The sequence below is a fragment of the Boleophthalmus pectinirostris genome, unplaced genomic scaffold, assembly GCF_026225935.1.
Source record: "Boleophthalmus pectinirostris isolate CB_2022bp ecotype Guang Dong unplaced genomic scaffold, ASM2622593v1 HiC_scaffold_14, whole genome shotgun sequence".
Classification (NCBI taxonomy): Eukaryota; Metazoa; Chordata; class Actinopteri; order Gobiiformes; family Gobiidae; genus Boleophthalmus; species Boleophthalmus pectinirostris.
Genome location: NW_026571047.1, coordinates 36,987,759 through 37,008,052, shown reverse-complemented (window position 1 = coordinate 37,008,052; position 20,294 = coordinate 36,987,759). Strand labels below are relative to the sequence as shown.

At 45.4% G+C, this 20,294-nt stretch overlaps 1 protein-coding gene across 1 annotated transcript in view; it reads right to left on the bottom strand.

The window, feature by feature from the left end:
- LOC110168505 (C-terminal-binding protein 2-like) overlaps positions 1-20,294 on the bottom strand; it is a 69,432-nt gene that overhangs the window by 6,607 nt on the left and 42,531 nt on the right. Inside the window, exons 4-7 of the mRNA XM_055149905.1 lie at positions 16,601-16,807; positions 12,013-12,227; positions 3,145-3,275; positions 2,042-2,169 (exon numbers count right to left, since the gene is read on the bottom strand). Of these exons, the coding sequence (XP_055005880.1) occupies positions 2,042-2,169; positions 3,145-3,275; positions 12,013-12,227; positions 16,601-16,807 (681 nt within the window). The remainder of the gene's footprint in view (positions 1-2,041; positions 2,170-3,144; positions 3,276-12,012; positions 12,228-16,600; positions 16,808-20,294) is intronic.

The window sequence follows — 20,294 nt, the reverse complement described above, 5'->3', positions numbered from 1 at the left end:
TCAAAATTTGAGTGAAAATTCTGATTACTGCAGCATTGTTTGAAACTTCTAGTTCGCTACTTCCTCGTTTCACTGGACTACATTTCCCATGAGCGTCTGGGGCAAAATCCATAAATGTGGTATTACGAAAGGTAAGAAATGTGATCAGTTTGTAGCTCGTCGTTCGCTGTTTTTGTGGAATTTGTGGTTTTATTTTACATTTTATTGTACATTTTCTTGCTCCTTCTTGGTCAGAGGAGCAGAGGGTCAAGACTTTCAACACACAATTTTATTACATAAGAATTAAAATATAAAAACAAAATTACAACTCTTTCCAAAATTGGATCAAAATTTGAGTAAAATTTTGGACTCCACATAACTGCAGCATTGTTTGAAAACTTCCAGGAGGTTTTATTTCTTTCTGCCTAGTGTCACTGAACTACATTTCCCATGAGCGTCTGGGGCAAAAACACAATTTCCAACAGCAGCAGAGTCAAAAAAAAAAACAGTCCATGATGCTAAAAAAGTGGCTGAAAATCCAAAAACTGTGGTATTATCCAAGGGGAAAAGTGTGGTCAGTTTGTGGAATTTGTGGTTTTAAATAAAGTTGAAAGTTGTGAGAACGTTTTATTGCTCAGAGGAGCAGAGGGTCAAGACATTAAACACACAATTTTATTACACAAGAATTACAATAACATACGGAAAAAGTCAATGTGAAAATGCCGCGCTCACATTGTCGTCAAATTGTCAAGAAATTACAATTATTTCCAAAATTAGATCAAAATCTGTGTAAAATATCTGACTCCACGTAACTGCAGCATTGTTTGAAAACTTCCAGGAGCTTCCTAGTGTCACTGAACTACATTTCCCATGAGCATCTGGGGCAAAACCACAACCCAAAACAGCGGTAGAGTCTGTACATCTTTAAAAAACAAAAAAGTGGTTGAAAATCCCAAAAATGTGGTATTATCAAAAGGAAGAAGTGTGATCAGTTTGTATCTCGTCGTTCACCATCCTTGGTCAGAGAGGGTCAGAGAAGAAGGTCAGAGGAGGGTTAGGAGAAGATCAGAAGGTCAGCAGAGGAGAAGGTCAGAGAACAGAGGAGCAGAGGAGAAGGTCAGAGGAGCAGAACAGAAGGTCAGAGGAGCAGAGGTGAAGGTCAGAGGAGCAGAGGTGAAGGTCAGAGGAGAAGAGGAGAAGGTCAGAGGGTCAGAGGAGCAGAGGTGAAGGTCAGAGGAGCAGAGGAGAAGGTCAGAAGGTCAGAGGAGCAGAGGTGAAGGTCAGAGGAGCAGAGGAGAAGGTCAGAGGTCAGAGGAGCAGAGGGAGTCAGAGGTCAGAGGTGAAGGTCAGAGGAGCAGAGGAGAAGGTCAGAAGGTCAGAGGAGCAGAGGTGAAGGCCAGAGGAGCAGAGGAGAAGGTCAGAGGAAGCAGAGGAGAAGGTCAGAGGAGCAGAGGTGAAGGTCAGAGGTCAGAGGAGAAGGTCAGAGGAGAAGAGGAGAGGTCAGAAGGTCAGAGGAGCAGAACAGAAGTCAGAGGGTCAGAAGATCAGAGGAGGAGAGGTCAGAAGGTCAGAGGTCAGAGGAGCAGAGGAGAAGGTCAGAAGGTCAGAGGAGCAGAGGAGAAGGTCAGAGGGTCAGAGGGAAGGTCAGAGGAGAAGAGGAGAGGTCAGAAGGTCAGAGGGTCAGAGGAAGGTCAGAGGAGAAGGTCAGAGGAGCAGAAGGTGAGAAGGTCAGAGGGAAGGTCAGAGGTCAGAGGAGCAGAGTCAGAAGGTCAGAAGGTCAGAGGAGCAAGGTGAAGGTCAGAAGGTCAGAAGAAGAGAGGTCAGAGAGGTCAGAAGGTGAAGGTCAGAGAGAAGGTCAGAAGGTCAGAGGAGCAGAGAGTCAGAAGGTCAGAGAGTGAAGGTCAGAGAGTCAGAGGTCAGAAGGTCAGAGGAGAGAGAGTCAGAGGTCAGAAGGTCAGAAGGTCAGAGAGTCAGAGGTCAGAAGGTCAGAAGGTCAGAAGGTCAGAAGAGAAGATCAGAAGGTCAGAAGGTCAGAGAAGGTCAGAAGGTCAGAGGAGTCTACCTGTGATGGCTCTCCTGATCTCCGTCGCCGCTGCCTCCCTCATCTCCAGCGAGGCCTGTTCACTGTACCAGGCCGTGTGGGGGGTGCAGATCAGGTTGGGGGCGTCCTTCAGGGGCCCCTGCGCAAAACTGGACACATCCAGACTAAACTCACTCCACCACATTTTCAAAACACAAAAACCTCAAATCCATTAAGTTACTTAAAGTGAGTAATGTAATCTGAATACTTTGGATTACTTGATATTGTCCTGCTTTTTCACTTGTTTTGTATATTACCATTTGTCATTTCATAAATAAATTAAAAATATATATATTGTCATGTTTTTTAAAACTACATGAATGTAACAACCACATCCAGAAAATGACTAATACTTCACCACATAAAAAATATTACTGATAGAGAAATTATTTTTATATGAACAATGACAATTATGTCCACCTACTGTTAGTGTCATATTGTATTAGTTTAGTTCTAGTTTAGTCCTGGTTTAGTCCTGGTTTTAGTCCTAGTTTAGTCCTGGTTTAGTTCTAGTTTAGTCCTGGTTTTAAGTCCTAGTTCAGTCCTAGTTTAGTTCTAGTTTAGTCCTGGTTTTAGTCCTAGTTTAGTCCTGGTTTAGTTTAGTCCTAGTTTAGTTTAGTCCTGGTTTTAGTCCTAGTTCAGTCCTAGTTTAGTTCTAGTTTAGTCCTGGTTTAGTCCTGGTTTTAGTCCTAGTTTAGTCCTGGTTTAGTCCTGGTTTTAGTCCTAGTTTAGTTCTAGTTTAGTTCTAGTTTAGTCCTGGTTTAGTCCTGGTTTTAGTCCTAGTTTAGTCCTGGTTTAGTCCTAGTTTAGTTTTAGTCCTAGTTTAGTTCTAGTTTTAGTCCTGGTTTAGTCTTCTAGTTTTAGTTCTGGTTTTAGTCCAAAATGTGAAAACAGTAAAATCCCTCTGTGTAATCCATTTATTTCAACAAAGTAACTGTAATCCAATTACCACTCACTGAAACAGTAACTGAATACAGTTACTCATCATTTGTACTCTGATTACATTACTCCGGTACATGTAATCTGTTACTCCCCGACACTGTCAGGGAGACACGGGGGGGGAGGGCGTCTGACGTCAAACTCACGTGAAAGGTTCTGTTTCGTGCACGTCCAGCGCCGCTCCTCGTATCCTGCCCTCCTTCAGCGCCTGAGCCAGAGCCTTTTCATCCACCAGACCCCCCCTGGCCGTGTTCACCAGGAACGCACCCTGACGCATCTGCCAACGGAACGGGAATCATACGTCAGACATCCACCAGGGGGCAGAGTGTACAAGAAAACACCGAAACACAACAAGAATAATACATGAAACATCCACCAGGGGGCAGAGTGTACAAGAAAACACCGAAACACAACAAGAATAATACATGAAACATCCACCAGGGGGCAGAGTGTACAAGAAAACACCGAAACACAACAAGAATAATACAAACATCACCAGGGGGCAGAGTGTACAAGAAAACACTGAAACACAACAAGAATAATACATGAAACATCCACCAGGGGGCAGAGTGTACAAGAAAACACTGAAACACAACAAGAATAATACATGAAACATCCACCAGGGGGCAGAGTGTACAAGAAAACACCGAAACACAACAAGAATAATACATGAAACATCCACCAGGGGGCAGAGTGTACAAGAAAACACCGAAACACAACAAGAATAATACATGAAACATCCACCAGGGGGCAGAGTGTACAAGAAAACACCGAAACACAACAAGAATAATACATGAAACATCCACCAGGGGGCAGAGTGTACAAGAAAAACACGAAACACAACAAGAATAATACAGAAACATCCACCAGGGGCAGAGTGTACAGAAAACACGAAACACAACAAGAATAATACATGAAACATCCACCAGGGGGCAGAGTGTACAAGAAAACACCGAAACACAACAAGAATAATACATGAAACATCCACCAGGGGGCAGAGTGTACAAGAAAACACCGAAACACAACAAGAATAATACATGAAACATCCACCAGGGGCAGAGTGTACAAGAAGAAACACCGAAACACACAAGAATAATACACAAACATCCACCAGGGGGCAGAGTGTACAAGAAAACACCGAAACACAACAAGAATAATACACCAGACATCCACCAGGGGGCAGAGTGTACAAGAAAACACCGAAACACAACAAGAATAATACACCAGACATCCACCAGGGGGCAGAGTGTACAAGAAAACACCGAAACACAACAAGAATAATACACCAGACATCCACCAGGGGGCAGAGTGTACAAGAAAACACCGAAACACAACAAGAATAATACATGAAACATCCACCAGGGGGCAGAGTGTACAAGAAAACACCGAAACACAACAAGAATAATACATGAAACATCCACCAGGGGGCAGAGTGTACAAGAAAACACCGAAACACAACAAGAATAATACATGAAACATCCACCAGGGGGCAGAGTGTACAAGAAAAACACACACAGCAAGAATAATACATGAAACATCCACCAGGGGGCAGAGTGTACAAGAAAACTGAAACACACAAGAATAATACATGAAACATCCACCAGGGGGCAGAGTGTACAAGAAAACACTGAAACACAACAAGAATAATACATGAAACATCCACCAGGGGGCAGAGTGTACAAGAAAACACTGAAACACAACAAGAATAATACATGAAACATCCACCAGGGGGCAGAGTGTACAAGAAAACACTGAAACACAACAAGAATAATACATGAAACATCCACCAGGGGGCAGAGTGTACAAGAAAACACCGAAACACAACAAGAATAATACATGAAACATCCACCAGGGGGCAGAGTGTACAAGAAAACACCGAAACACAACAAGAATAATACATGAAACATCCACCAGGGGGCAGAGTGTACAAGAAAACACCGAACACACAAGAATAATACAAGAATACAAGTGAAAACACTGAAACACAACAAGAATAATACATGAAACATCCACCAGGGGCAGAGTGTACAAGAAAACACTGAAACAACAACAAGAATAATACATGAAACATCCACCAGGGGGCAGAGTGTACAAGAAAACACCGAAACACAACAAGAATAATACATGAAACATCCACCAGGGGCAGAGTGGACAAGAAAACACGAAACACAACAAGAATAATACATGAAACATCCACAGGGGCAGAGGTACAAGAAAACACTGAAACACAACAAGAATAATACATGAAACATCCACCAGGGGGCAGAGTGTACAAGAAAACACCGAAACACAACAAGAATAATACATGAAACATCCACCAGGGGGCAGAGTGTACAAGAAAACACTGAAACACAACAAGAATAATACATGAAACATCCACCAGGGGGCAGAGTGTACAAGAAAACACCGAAACACAACAAGAATAATACATGAAACATCCACCAGGGGGCAGAGTGTACAAGAAAAACACTGAAACACAACAAGAATAAGAATAATACATGAAACATCCACCAGGGGGCAGAGTGTACAAGAAAAACACCGAAACACAACAAGAATAATACATGAAACATCCACCAGGGGGCAGAGTGTACAAGAAAACACTGAAACACAACAAGAATAATACATGAAACATCCACCAGGGGGCAGAGTGTACAAGAAAACACCGAAACACAACAAGAATAATACATGAAACATCCACCAGGGGGCAGAGTGTACAAGAAAACACTGAAACACAACAAGAATAATACACCAGACATCCACCAGGGGGCAGAGTGTACAAGAAAAAACATGAAACACACAAGAATAATACATGAAACATCCACCAGGGGCAGAGTGTACAAGAAAACACCGAAACACAACAAGAATAATACATGAAACATCCACCAGGGGGCAGAGTGTACAAGAAAACACCGAAACACAACAAGAATAATACATGAAACATCCACCAGGGGCAGAGTGTACAAGAAACAAGAATAATACAGAAACATCCACAGGGGCAGAGTGAAAACACTGAAACACAACAAGAACTAGAAAAGCACTCAGACAGCGCAGACCTCCGCCAAGGACTACCCCCATTTTTTATATAAATTGCGATAAAAATCAGTCTTCTGGATCAGATCCGGATCAGCCTTTGGAATATGAAAGAGGATCCCATTGTCCATCCCCGAGTCAAATTTCATGGGGTTTGGTCAATAATTAACTGAGATATTGAGAAACAAACTTTTTGGCCCTATTTACCACAATGTTAACTAAAATTTCAAAGTGATCCAGAATCCAGGATTTCTTTCGGATCACCCCCAAAATGAAATCACTTCCAACAAATCCTGAAAATTTCATCAAAATCGGTCCATAACTTTTTGAGTTATGTTGCTAACAAACAAACAGACAAACAGACAAACGCCAGCAAAAACATAACCTCCTTGGCGGAGGTAATAATACATGAAACATCCACCAGGGGGCAGAAGGCAGAAGGAACACACGCTTGCACATCTGGAAAAATAATAAAAATAATACGGCTGGGCGATATGGAGCAAAAATATATCTCGATATATTCCGATATATCTCCTAAAACTCCTACAAAAACAAATCTGTTCGGCAGTTCATGTAGGAACAAAGTGCTTCTGCCACATTTAATATTATAAAAAATCCCTAATTACATAAATAATAATTTAACTGTAAAATAAAAGAAATAAAACATATTTCCTTCTTTTCATTCATAAATAAAACAACTCAACTCAAGTTCATCTTTGCATTAACTCTGTAACCGTACGAGAACCATGAGCTCCTTCATTATTTGAACAGATCCATGTTCCTCACCAGCGTCAGGATCTGAGGTTTAATCCCACAATCCACTGCAGATCAAACCCAACCATTCAAACACTATTGTACAAGTGACACTGCAGCACATTATTCATTAAAATCTACAAATAAACTTTACATGACTAAACTTTTCAACATATAAACATAACGACTCTAGAGCCTCATCAGCCCGTTCGACATGATCATGTGTTTCATTCAGTTTTGTGCACATGTGTTTACATTTTACAGAAACAAAACTTAAAACCACATGACTCATTTGCATAAACAGCTCTTTGTCTTGTGTCGCTGATGTGGTTCAGCTTCTGTCGGACTAAAGGACACGACTCAGTGTTCATATGAGTGTTCATATGTTCTCTCTGTGACAGAGGATGTGCTGCTGATGCTTTTGTCTGGAAATGGTGGAAAAGTTTCGTGGCGCTAGAAGTTTTTCACTGACACCAACTTTGAGCGATAGTGACGAGTGAATGAGACACAAGCAGCAAAATGAGGGAGGCAGGAGCACGCCTCAATATATATGTTACAGCCCAGTGCTAAGGACAAAGGAAAGTAACACAAACCAGATAAGATGTAAAGTAAACGGGTTTTATAAAGTGATGTGGGTAAGTACAATAACAAAATAAAACGTTTTACATTTGAAAAAATCTGAATTCCCCAAAGTAACTAAACCACTCCTAAACTAAGGTAGATAACAGCAACAAAAAACAACTGCCCAAGGGCCGAGCCAAACTGGCAAAACTAAACATTAGAGTAACATAAACACACTTTACAATATCAAAGAGAGATAATAACTAGCGAACGTCTACAGATGTGAGGGGCGAACTGAAACTGTCAACCAGCCGCCCGGAGGCACAGGCGCACTGCACTTTTATTGGTCGGGATGATTGATGTGGAGGGACGGGATTGGAGGAACGGGACGTCAATCCTCCAACCACAGCACGAGTGACGTCAGAACCAGCCCACAGCGACGGAACCACGGCCCACAGCGACGGAACCACGGCCCACCAGCGGGCACCACACAGGACATGCAAATATGGACGATACACGCGGTAAAACAAACGGGGAGCGCCACGCGATCGGAGCCGGAGACAGGCCGCGATAGAGTTTTTAAAAATTCTCAATATATTTAAAATATCGAGATATCGCCCACTCCTAGAAAATAATATATGAAACATCCACCAGGGGGCAGTGTGTACAAGAAAATACCAAGCTCCAGGATTTAATGATCATCTATCCAAGTCACTGGGCCGGGCTCCATGGCTCCCTGCCCACTGAGCACGTGCAGTCGTGCTCTTTTCTCCACACCAGAGCACGCGAGAACACACAAGCCCAGCGCTCTCCTGTATCACATGACCGCTTATGTAAAGACCACTTAAAGGGTGTATGGAGAGATTTTCCAAGGAACGAGAAATCCAGGACTGTTTGTCCTTTTTCAAATGTTGCGCATGCGTGAAACCACCTCCCCTCCCCTACAGCTCCTACGTAGAAACGCCTCCTCCCTCCTCCTCCTTACGCCAGGTTTGTTTACAGCCGGTGCAACATGACTTGTAAACAACTAACTACAGTGTTGGTTAGGCAAGACGAGAAGTGAGGAGCGGGGAGCGGGTGCCGGCGGTTTTCGTTCGCGGACGAGAAGTGTGGAGCAGGAAGAAGAGCGGAGCGGGGAGAGAGGAGGGAGAGAGGGGAGGGGGTGCGCGGAGATTCTGTGCCCGGAGAAGTGAGGAGGGGGAAGAGCAGATCGGGCAGGGGGAGAGGAGCAGGAAAGGGAGCAGAGAAGGTTGCGCGGAGATTCCGTGCGAATGAACTAGCTAACACGCAGCAGCAAGCGGACTCTTTCTTTGCCTGAAAATTACGTTTTCAGACATAGGATATCGCATTCGGTCCTGAAAAACGTTTGTCTAACTCTTGAAATAAAGTACGTTTTCATAATAAGCAGAAGTTTCCTGTCCAGGAGTAATTTGTGGACCAGTGGTTCAGTCTTTAGACCCTTCGTCTGCTTCAGTCGCGCCGTCGCTGGAATGAATCTACAAGAATCACCTTAGTTTGGCTTCGCTGCTTTTCCCCTTGTCTTCTTCTTTCAGCGACCTCAAAAACGGACTTTCTTTTGCGGCGAACTGCTCCTGGATTCTTGTCGCCATTGCAACAAACTTTGTGCGAACTGAGAGGAAGATATAGGTCAAAAAAAGAACTGTTGCGTTGGTGGAGTAAACAGCGTCTGTGCGTCTTGCGTCTGTGGACTTGTGACAGACGTACGTAAACCACGTAACGGCGGCGCAGACAAGTCAGTTACGCTAGAAACGTAGGGAGTTGATTGACAGCCTGTCAGCTCACAGATAACGAGGCAGTGTCGTTATCTATTGGCAAATGTTTAGCCCCACCACATCCAGAGTTGATGAATTTTTATTCTCTTTTATATGGTCATCATAATTACAAGGCTACTGCATCTATAATCTATCACTGACAATTTGAAACAAAAAAAAATCGTCCATACAACCTTTAAGTCTTCACCGCTTTCTATTCATTCAGTTGGGTGAAAGGTTTATTTGTTAATAATACTCTGTTGTGTCTGGTCCTTTATATTTATGTGGCATCATTATTTTAGGCCATAACAGGCTGTTTATTGGAGAGGGACACGCGCACATGTGACGTCACACGCCGACTTGGACACACGCCAGGAGCTGTCAGGACCGTGAACTCGCAATTTGAGAATATATCGCTGCATTTGTGGGATTATTGCGTTTCCAATCGTGCTGGATCTCGTCTCGCCACGGGAGCTGCTGGACTGTGGGACAAATCTGGAGCTCGGGTGGCGTGAGTAAAACCGCAGACTTTTTTGACTCACGTCACGCTGCTGCGCCGCGAGGGGAAAAACTTTGGGAACTTTTGGGGGGAAGTTGCTCGGGACTGTTGTGGTGAAGGGGGGTGGACTTATATCGAACTGTTCCTTTATTGTTTTGTTGCACTGGAGTTTGGGTTTTGTGTTTGTGTTTTGGGGTGGTGTTTGGGGTTTATTATTTAACGTGGCCAAACTCGTGTGTATCTGGAAAGGCCAATAAAAGCCGGATAAGCCAACAGCAGTTCATTTTTTGCATGTCTTTATTTCACCCCGCTGACATGAATGGATCCTCCCGCGACCTTCATTTTTGCGTTGTAGCTTTTCTCTTGTGGAGAACAGGTGATTTGTTACACTTTGACCAATCAGAGCGACGCACTCTTGGACGTTTGATTCATTCCCGTTTGTAGAATGACACTAAATCTAAAATGGCGTCTCGTTTTTGTCCAAATGTTAAACCCTTCGTCTGATCTGTTTTCCAAATCTGCAGCGTTTACAGAGACGTCAGTTTAATCTCACCACAAAAAGAACCGTCAGACATTTTGATTGTGTCTTTATGACGCAGCTCAAATATTTGCACATTTACAAAAGGAAACGAAATAAACATCTGGATAAGCCTAAAATATATACAGCTGAACTGAGTGCATGTTTATATCACACAGAAAGTGTCAGAGGAGGGAGGAGTATTTAAATTACCTGTGGAATGACCTGTTTGTAGTGAAGTTAATGACAAAATGACACTACAGAGAGTAAACAGCACAAACCCGTCTCCACCTGTTTGATGTTCATGTCCAACAATCTTGTTAAAGGTCCAATATTACACAAAAGTGTCTCTTGTGAGCTTTTAGTCAAGTTCTAATGTTGTTTCCTCCTCAAAAACAGACCTGGAGACGTGTTTTGTTTCATTTACACATGTTTGAGAACATGGACATGTACACTACATTATTACAAAGCTCAAAACGCTCTGTTCCACCTTGTGATGTCATGAGGCAGAATTAACAGCTCCGTTTACACACCGTGTGTGGTGTAGAGGAAGTGTTTGGTGCAGAGGATGAGTGTGCGGTGCAGAGGATGAGTGTTTGGTGCAGAGGATGAGTGTGGCGATGCAGAGGATGAGTGTTGGTGCAGAGGAAGAGCGTGCGGTGCAGAGGAAGAGTGTGCGGTGCAGAGGAAGAGTGTGCGGTGCAGAGGAAGAGCGTGCGGTGCAGAGGAAGAGCGTGCGGTGCAGAGGAAGAGTGTGCGGTGCAGAGGAAGAGTGGTGCAGAGGAAGAGTGTGCGGTGCAGAGGAAGAGCGAGATGAGTGCGGTGCAGAGTGAAGGTGCGCGGTGCAGAGGATGAGTGTGCGGTGCAGAGGATGAGTGTGCGGTGCAGAGGATGAGTGTTTGGTGCAGAGGATGAGTGTGCGGTGCAGAGGATGAGTGTTTGGTGCAGAGGATGAGCGCGCGGTGCAGAGGATGAGTGCGTTTGGTGCAGAGGAAGAGTGTTTGGTGCAGAGGATGAGCGCGCGGTGCAGAGGATGAGCGCGCGGTGCAGAGGATGAGCGCGCGGTGCAGAGGAAGAGTGTGCGGTGCAGAGGATGAGTGTTTGGTGCAGAGGAAGAGTGTTTGGTGCAGAGGATGAGCGTGTGGTGTAGAGGATGAGCGCGCGGTGCAGAGGATGAGCGCGCGGTGCAGAGGATGAGCGTGCGGTGTAGAGGAAGAGTGTGCGTGTGCAGAGGTGCGCGGTGCAGAGGATGAGCGCGCGGTGTAGAGGAAGAGTGTGCGGTGTAGAGTGTGCGGTGTAGAGGAAGAGCGCGCGGTGCAGAGGATGAGCGCGCGGGTGTAGAGGATGAGATGTGCGGTGAGAGGTGCGCGGTGTAGAGGATGAGCGCGCGGTGCAGAGGATGAGCGCGCGGTGCAGAGGATGAGCGTGCGGTGCAGAGGATGAGCGTGCGGTGTAGAGGATGAGCGCGCGCGGTGCAGAGGATGAGTGTGCGGTGCAGAGGATGAGTGTTTGGTGCAGAGGATGAGTGCGGTGCAGAGGATGAGCGCGCGGTGCAGAGGATGAGCGGTGCAGAGGATGAGCGCGCGGTGCAGAGGATGAGCGCGCGGTGTAGAGGATGAGCGCGCGGTGCAGAGGATGAGTGTGCGGTGCAGAGGATGAGCGCGCGGTGCAGAGGATGAGTGTTTGGTGCAGAGGATGAGTGTTTGGTGCAGAGGATGAGTGCGGTGCAGAGGATGAGCGTGCGGTGCAGAGGATGAGCGTGCGGTGCAGAGGATGAGCGCGCGGTGCAGAGGATGAGTGTGCGGTGCAGAGGATGAGTGTGCGGTGCAGAGGATGAGCGCGCGGTGCAGAGGATGAGCGCGCGGTGCAGAGGATGTCAGACCTGTTTGATGGTGAAGTCGTTGATCAGGTGGTGGTTGTGTTCGTTCAGGTTACAGTGCAGAGACACACAGTCGCTCTGGTACAGCAGATCTTGTAAAGTATAAACTCTCTGGACGCCCAGCGACCGCTCCAGCCCGTCCTGCAGGTACGGGTCGTAGAAGATCACGTTAAACCCAAAAACCTTCGCCCGCACGGCCACCGCCTGCCCCGAGCGACCTGCAGGGGGCGACACAGACAGGACGGATCAGATACAGACACAAGAAAACAACAAAACCTTTAAAATTCATCATGTTTTTGTACCAATAGAGACAAGATTACAGACTGTGTTTAAAGCTGCATTGTGTAACTTTTCTGGTGGAGGGTTCGTCAAATGCTTTCCTCCGTGGAGATTTTATTGTTATTATATTAAACCTTTTTTTTTTTTTTTATCTTCATGGAGACCAAACCAGTTACAGGTCAGATCTGTACGGAAGCCCTGAGCGGCAAAAAATAAATAAAATAAATAAATCTTAGAACCTAAATGATGTGCTTTTTTTTTTTTTTTTTTTTTTTTGTGCCAGTCAGGGCTTTTGTAGATCATTGTCCCATAATCAGGAAGAGTCAGGAAGGGTGTGTTCACATGCTAATTAATTAATAAATCTTAGAAAATAGAGCCCAGATGATGTGCAGCTTTTATTTATTTATTTATTTATTTATTTGCCGATCAGGGCTTCCGTAACTCTGTCTGAATTAAATTATAAAGAGTTGCATTGTCCCATAATCAGGAAGAATCAGGAAGTGCGTGTTAGCATGCTAATTCATTAATAGATCTTAGAAAATAAAGCCCAAATTCTGTGCAACTTTTTTTTTCTCTTGCCGATCAGGGCTTCCGTAACTCTGTCTGCATCTAATCATAAAGAGTTTCATTGTCGCATAATCAGGAAGTGCGTGTTAGCATGCTAATTATTTAATAAATCTTAGAAAACAGAGCCCAAATTATGTGCAACTTTTTTTTTCTTTTTGCCTATCAGGGCTTCCGTAGCTCTGTCTGAATTTAATTATAAAGAGCTTCATTGTCCCATAATCAGGAAGAATCAGGAAGTGCGTGTTAGCATGCTAGTTGTTGTAACTCTGGACCACTGCGAACCGTTTTAAGTGAACAAGTTCTGTTTATCACATTTTTAAGGAACATTAAAAAAAATTAAAAAATCAGGTCCACAATTGAACTTTCCCACATGTAGAAGTTACTGCTTTGTCTGGAATGTTCCGCAGTGTGGCTTTAACCCTTTCTATCTTCATGGAGACCAAACCAGACGAGAGAAGTTACAAGTGAGATCTGTGGAGAGGCGACCCCACTCACAGTCAGAATGTCTGTATTTTTGAGCTGAAAAATATTGAATAAACGTAAAGTAGATCTGTTGAATGTCACACTGTGGAACATTCCAGGCAGAGCAACGACATCTCCATAGAAACAAGCAGGGCCGATGATCAGGAAGAATCAGGAAGTGCGTGTTAGCATGCTAGTAGTTATAACTCTGGACCACTGTGAACCGTTTCAAGTGAACAAGTTCTGTTTTTCACGTTTTTAAGACAGAAAAAAATCAGGTCTGCAATCGAACTTTTCCCCATGGAGACGTTATCCCTTTTGTCTGGAATGTTCCGCAGTACGACATTAAACCCATTTATCTACACGGAGACCACAAAAAGCCAAGCTACCGGTCAGATCTGTGGAGAGGCGAGCCCACTCCCAGAAAGAACACATGCTTTTCAAGGTATTTTTAAGCTATAAAAACACACTCAAGAAAGAAACGTTTACATTCCAGGTTTGGCCATAACATCTCCATGACAGACCTCGCTCGAAAAGTTGCATAGTGTAGCTTTAAATCATTCTTCCCACCAACGGCAGCAGCAGCAGCAGCAGCAGCAGCAGCAGCAGGATTTCAGTCTGTTTAAACACTGGGACATTTGTTCTTTTCCCCGAAGTGTAAAAATAAACCTGCTCCAAACCCACTTTTCATTTAGTTTGGCTCCTGCTGCACACCTGCTCAACATCACACACAGACACACGGTTTAGACACAAAACTGAAACTCTGACCTTCTCCTCTTCTCCTCTCCTCTGCTCTTCTCCTCTGACTGACTTCTCCTCTTCTTCTCCTCTGACCTCTCCTCTGCTCCTCTTCTCCTCTCTCCTCTGACCTTTTCCTCTTCTCCTCTGACCCTCTTCTCCTCTGACCTTCTCCTCTCCTCCTCTGACCTCTCCTCTCCTCCTCTCTTCCTCTGACCTCTCCTCTCTCTCTGACCTTCTCCTCTCTCCTCTGACCTCTCCTCTTCTCCTCTGACCTTCTCCTCTTCTCCTCTGACCTTCTCCTCTTCTCCTCTGACCTCTCTTCTCCTCTGACCCTCTCCTCTTCTCCTCTGACCCTCTCCTCTTCTCCTCTGACCTTCTCCTCTTCTCCTCTGACCCTCTCCTCTGACCTCTCCTCTGACCCTCCTGTTCCTCTGACCTTCTCCTCTTCTCCTCTGACCCTCTCCTCTTCTCCTCTGACCTTCTCCTCTGACCCTCTGTTCCTCTGACCTTCTCCTCTGCTCATCTGACCTTCTCCTCTCCTTCTCTGACCTTCTCCTCTGACCCTCTCCTCTCCTCCTCTGACCCTCCTGTTCCTCTGACCTTCTCCTCTCCTCCTCTGACCCTCCTCCTCTGACCTTCTCCTCTCTCCTCCTCCTCCTCTGACCCTCTCCTCTTCTCCTCTGACCCTCCTGTTCCTCTGACCTTCTCCTCTGACCCTCCTGTTCCTCTGACCTTCTCCTCTGACCCTCCTCTTCTCCTCTGACCTTCTCCGCTCCTCCTCTGACCTTCTCCTCTTCTTCTCTGACCTTCTCCTCTTCTTCTCTGACCTTCTCCTCTTCTTCTCTGACCCTCTCCTCTCCTCTGACCCTCCTCTCTCTGACCTTCTCCTCTCCTCCTCTGACCCTCTCCTCTCCTCCTCTCCTCTTTGTTCCTCCTCTTGTTTTCCGGCCGTTCTGTCCTTCACAGATGATCCCCGTTGTGTTGGAGTCTCAGGTCAAACAGACAAAAGGATCTGAGGAGCAGAGGCTGTGGACTCTGATAAAGACCAGGGGCCGTTTAACGTGGAGCAAACACACAGACGATAAAAGATGAACAGGTGCAAGAGGCTGATAGAGAAACAGGAGAGGAAAGAGGAGAGGAAGAGGAGAGGAAAGAGAAAGAGGGAGAGAGTGAGAAGGAAAAAAGAGAGAAAGAGAATCATAAAAAGTAAAATGGGTCTGATTTTTACGATATCTTGTAAAAGCAGCAGGTGATCGGGCTCATAATGACTCTGCTGTGGGCTGTCTGCATCTCATTACAAAGAGTTTTACCGGTCATGAATCAGGAAGTGCACTGTTACCATGCTAGTTGTTGTTAAACTTTACCGTGACCCTCTGGACTCTGAAAGTTGTGAAAAGCTTTTATAAACTCATCGTGGAGAATAAACACGATGTGCTGAATGCAGAAAGTAAGAGAGGAATTACTACTGATACTGATACTGATACTGATACTGATACTGATACTGATACTGGTACTGATACTGATACTGATACTGATACTGGTACTGCTGCTGCTGTAAGTGTTATACTGACCAAACCCAATCAATGCAAGAGTCTCTCCCCTGATGCTCCAGAGACCACCTCCCAGGATTACAAGTACTACTGATACTACAACTACTACTACATCTAAATGGTCATGTTTTTATGTAGTACTTTTCTACCGTCAAGGCTCAAAGTGTTTTAGGTCGAGTAAACACTCAGCACATTCAGACACAAGTGAACACAGACACTGAGGGCGACTTGTACTAGGACTTTAAAACCGTGCTGTGCTCAGGCTCGACCGCACAACCGACCGAGCCACGGTCGATGACGTCAGCGCACGACGCTGTTTGTTTACATGTTTCCCAGCAGAGCAAACGCTTTAGTGGAGGAAATAAGTCCAGCGGCAGAAATATTTATTAAATAGTGAGACAGATATGAGGCCTGCTGCAGCTCCTCTGTGAGTTTATGAAGATAAAAACAGAGCAGAGGAGAGAAGAGAGAAGGAGATGAAGCTACAAAACGTCTGTCACCGTCCACAGTCGTTTCTGAAGGTCAGAGTGGATTCACTCTGTTTTAGAGCAGAGTTTTTATCGTATGAGTAACACACAGGGCTCGTACAGTGAGGTCGTGCCTGTGCACGTACAGGAGTAACCGAGCCGTGCTTTGGCCCACCTCCTCCAACCAGGTCAGTCTTGACTGTGTCACACTGGACAAATGTACCAAAGCTTTAGGGGTGATCCAGTTCTAAAGTCTAGTGTGAGTGCACCCCAAGTGTCTTGCCCAAGAACACAACAACAGCATTCATCTGTGGGAGCTGAAATCACACCGCCAACCTGTGGGTCAGTGGATCTGAACACTTCACCAACTGAGCTTCTGTTGTAAATGAAAACAGATGCTCAGCAAAAATAATAATAATAATAATGACCTCACACAGAGAGATTTTGGGTCTGGCCAATAAGTGAAAATACCAGACACAACATTTGTGGACTTTGACAAAGTAGAATGTGATCCCGGATACTGACCAAACCCGATGAGTCCGAGCGTTTCTCCTCGGATGCGGGCGGCGCCTGAGGCCACCTCCCTGATCTGCTCCACGCTCTGGACCCGGGTGCCCTCCCGCAGAGCCTGGTACAGCCACGTGTTCCTCCGGTACAAGTTCAACACGTGACACAGCGTCGAGTCTGCCGTCTCCTCCACCGCCGCAGACGGGATGTTACACACCGCGATACCTGGAAGAGACGAGGAGGAGGAGGAAGAGGAGGGTTTGAGCGTTAAACATGTATGAACGAAACAAAACACAACTCCAGGTCTGTTTGTGACGAGGAAAAGACATTAGAAAAGAAAATATCATAATATGGAGCCTTTATTTTTTCATTTATTTGTATTCCTTCCTTTTAACTCAGCTGTTTCTAATTCTCTAATTCTCTGCTTTGACTCGTCCCCGGTGCAGATGACTCACGCTCTGGTCTCTGTAAATCTCCGGGTGAGGTCCAAGTGTCACTTTTCACAACAGTCTCTCCGCTTTGGTCCATTTCATTAAACCAAACTCCTCTGAGCGTCTCCCGAGGCCGAAGCGCCGACGTCAACTCTGAAAACACGACCGGCTCAGACCCGCACCTTTTATTATTCTTGTGACGGCGCAGAGACGAGCTCCGAGGTGTTTACGCCGAGATACGAGCGCCTTCTAACTCGTCTAATTACAAAACGGAGACTGTGATTTGACTTTTGTCCCTGGTGACTCCCCGTGGCTTTTGTTTTTATGAAATGTTCTAATTGAATCATTAAATTGTTGTTATTCTCTATTGAGCCTTGACCTTGGACAAACCCGGGGTGGTCAAGTTCTGTCCCAGATACGAAGTGAATGTGATGAAATCAGCTGATCCGAGTCACTGATTTGACTGATTATTATTTAATTACAAAAACACTGGACATGAAAGCAGAATGAGCTCCTCACTTTGGGTCGCCAGAGAATATTCTTATCTATATATTATTATTATTTTATTTCTTCAAACAATCTGCCCATAAATTAAATCAAAGGTTGCATAAATTCCTCTTTCCTGTTTCAGTTTTTATTGCCAGATTTCACAGCGGTGGAGCATTTCACACCTCGGCCTTCAGTCTGAAACAATCCTCCTCAAGAAATATTTTATGGTGATAAAAGCGTCTTATTCTATAGAAACACAGTAGAGCCGTGGAGATTCTGTGCACGCAGAAGAAGTGAGGAGCGCTGGGGCTAAACCAGGACTAAACCAGGACTAAACCAGGACTGTTTGACGGGATTGGCCCGAAGGTGTGCCCATGTAGACTGTCGGGTGACCGCAGACGAAAGGACCGCGCCGGGACCGGGGCTCCACGCCGCACGGGACTCGGCGCAGCTGTCGCCTGATCGCGCTTTGCGGACACTTTCTCTCACTCTCTCTCAAGTCCAAGATTAGTCCTGTTGTTGTCCTGTTTTAGACCTGGTTTAGGCCTGGTGTAGATCTGGTGTAGTCCTGGTTTAGAGCTGGTTTATATCTGGTTTAGACCTGGTGTAGACCTGGTGTAGTCCTGGTTTAGACCTGGTTTAGATCTGGTTTAGACCTGGTGTAGACCTGGTTTAGTCCTGGTTTAGACCTGGTTTAGTCCTGGTGTAGTCCTGGTTTAGATCTGGTTTAGACCTGGTTTAATCCTGGTTTAGACCTGGTTTAGGCCTGGTTTAGATCTGGTGTAGTCCTGGTTTAGAGCTGGTTTAGACCTGGTTTAATCCTGGTTTAGACCTGGTTTGGACCTGGTGTAGTCCTGGTTTAGATCTGGTTTAGATCTGGTTTAGACCTGGTTTAATCCTGGTGTAGTCCTGGTTTAGATCTGGTTTAGATCTGGTTTAGACCTGGTTTAATCGTGGTGTAGTCCTGGTGTAGTCCTGGTTTAGACCTGGTGTAGTCCTGGTGTAGTCCTGGTTTAGTCCTGGTTTAGACCTGGTTTAATCCTGGTTTAGATCTGGTTTAGATCTGGTTTAGACCTGGTTTAGTCCTGGTGTAGTCCTGGTTTAGTCCTGGTTTAGTCCTGGTGTAGTCCTGGTGTAGTCCTGGTGTAGTCCTGGTGTAGTCCTGGTGTAGTCCTGGTGTAGTCCTGGTGTAGTCCTGGTTAGTCCTGGTGTAGTCCTGGTTTAGTCCTGGTTTAGTCCTGGTTAGTCCTGGTGTAGTCCTGGTTTAGTCCTGGTGTAGTCCTGGTTAGTCCTGGTTTAGACCTGGTGTAGTCCTGGTTTAGACCTGGTTTAGTCCTGGTTTAGATCTGGTTTTAGAGTCCTGGTTTAGTCCTGGTGTAGTCCTGGTGTAGTCCTGGCGTAGTCCTGGTTTAGTCCTGGTTTAGTCCTGGTGTAGTCCTGGTGTAGTCCTGGTTTAGTCCTGGTGTAGTCCTGGTGTAGCCCTGGTTTAGTCCTGGTTTAGACCTGGTTTAGACCTGGTTTAGTCCTGGTTTAGACCTGGTGTAGTCCTGGTGTAGTCCTGGTGTAGTCCTGGTTCTCTCTGTCCAGTCACGGGTCTGAATCTGGTCTCGTTGTCGTTCGTTGTTAAACTTCCTGGTGACACCAACTCAAAATCTGACTGGTTGAAGCAACAGTTTCATCCACATTTATTTTGTTCGAGGTTCTGCAGGACGGATTGTGAAAACCTCAGGGACACTTCTTTGACTTTGATTCTGCCTGGCAACAAGTGACGGCTGAAATGTGATTGGTCAAATGTTTTAATATGAAAATACACGTCTGGAAGCAGCACGAGCATCGGAAAAGCTCCGACAGGAAGAGGACAGACCATTTGGAATGATTTAATAATAATATAACTGACATCAGTCTGTGATTCAGATATTTTTTTAGACCAGCAGAGCAGGACTTGCACATCCTGACATTCCACCACTGAAACATCCTTGGTTTAGTTTAGGTTTAGTTTAGCCGGGGCCGATGGAAGTCATTTTTAACAGGGGGCGCTGTAAAGCAAGAGAGAAACCTGATGTTGACAACAGTGTAACTTTAACGTCTTGGGTTCTTTTTAAAGACAATACAGTAAAGTGTATTGACCTTGTTGACATGTTTCTGCTGCTGAATCTTCAGAACCGTCCTGGTGTTGGTGTTGTCGTGTCGTGTATCAGCTGTTGTTACTTCCTGTGGGCGTGGTCAGGTCACTCAGACTGACCACGCCTCCCGTCGCCCGCTGTTCTTTGGAGGAGGACGTCCCAGGTGTGAAAGGAGGTTCAAACTCTGGATCAGGGACGGTGAAATCAGGAAACGAGGCACGGACAGGATTAACCGTGATGACGGAGCGTTCTTCCTTTCACACACCTGGACACCCTCCTCCAGAGACACCGGGCGACGGGAGGCGTGGTCAGTCCGAGCCACCTGCAGGTCCATCAGGTCTGACCACGCCCACAGGAAGTAACAACAGCTGATATACGACACGTCACCACCAACACCGGGGACAGTTCAGCCGAAACACGTCAACAAGGTAAAAACACTTTACTTTATTGTCTATATTGAACCTAATGAAGAACATAAAAAGACACAAAGAACATTTTGCGCTTGACAACGTAACTTCCGTAAACCTGCATGTTTAGGCCTACAAATAATTAAATTAAAATCTAAATACACATACCAGCCTACAGCCTACATGCGTCAAAATCACTTCCCAAAATATTCGTAAAGAATTTATAAATTGTGCAAAATATTTTAATACATAAAAAAAAAAA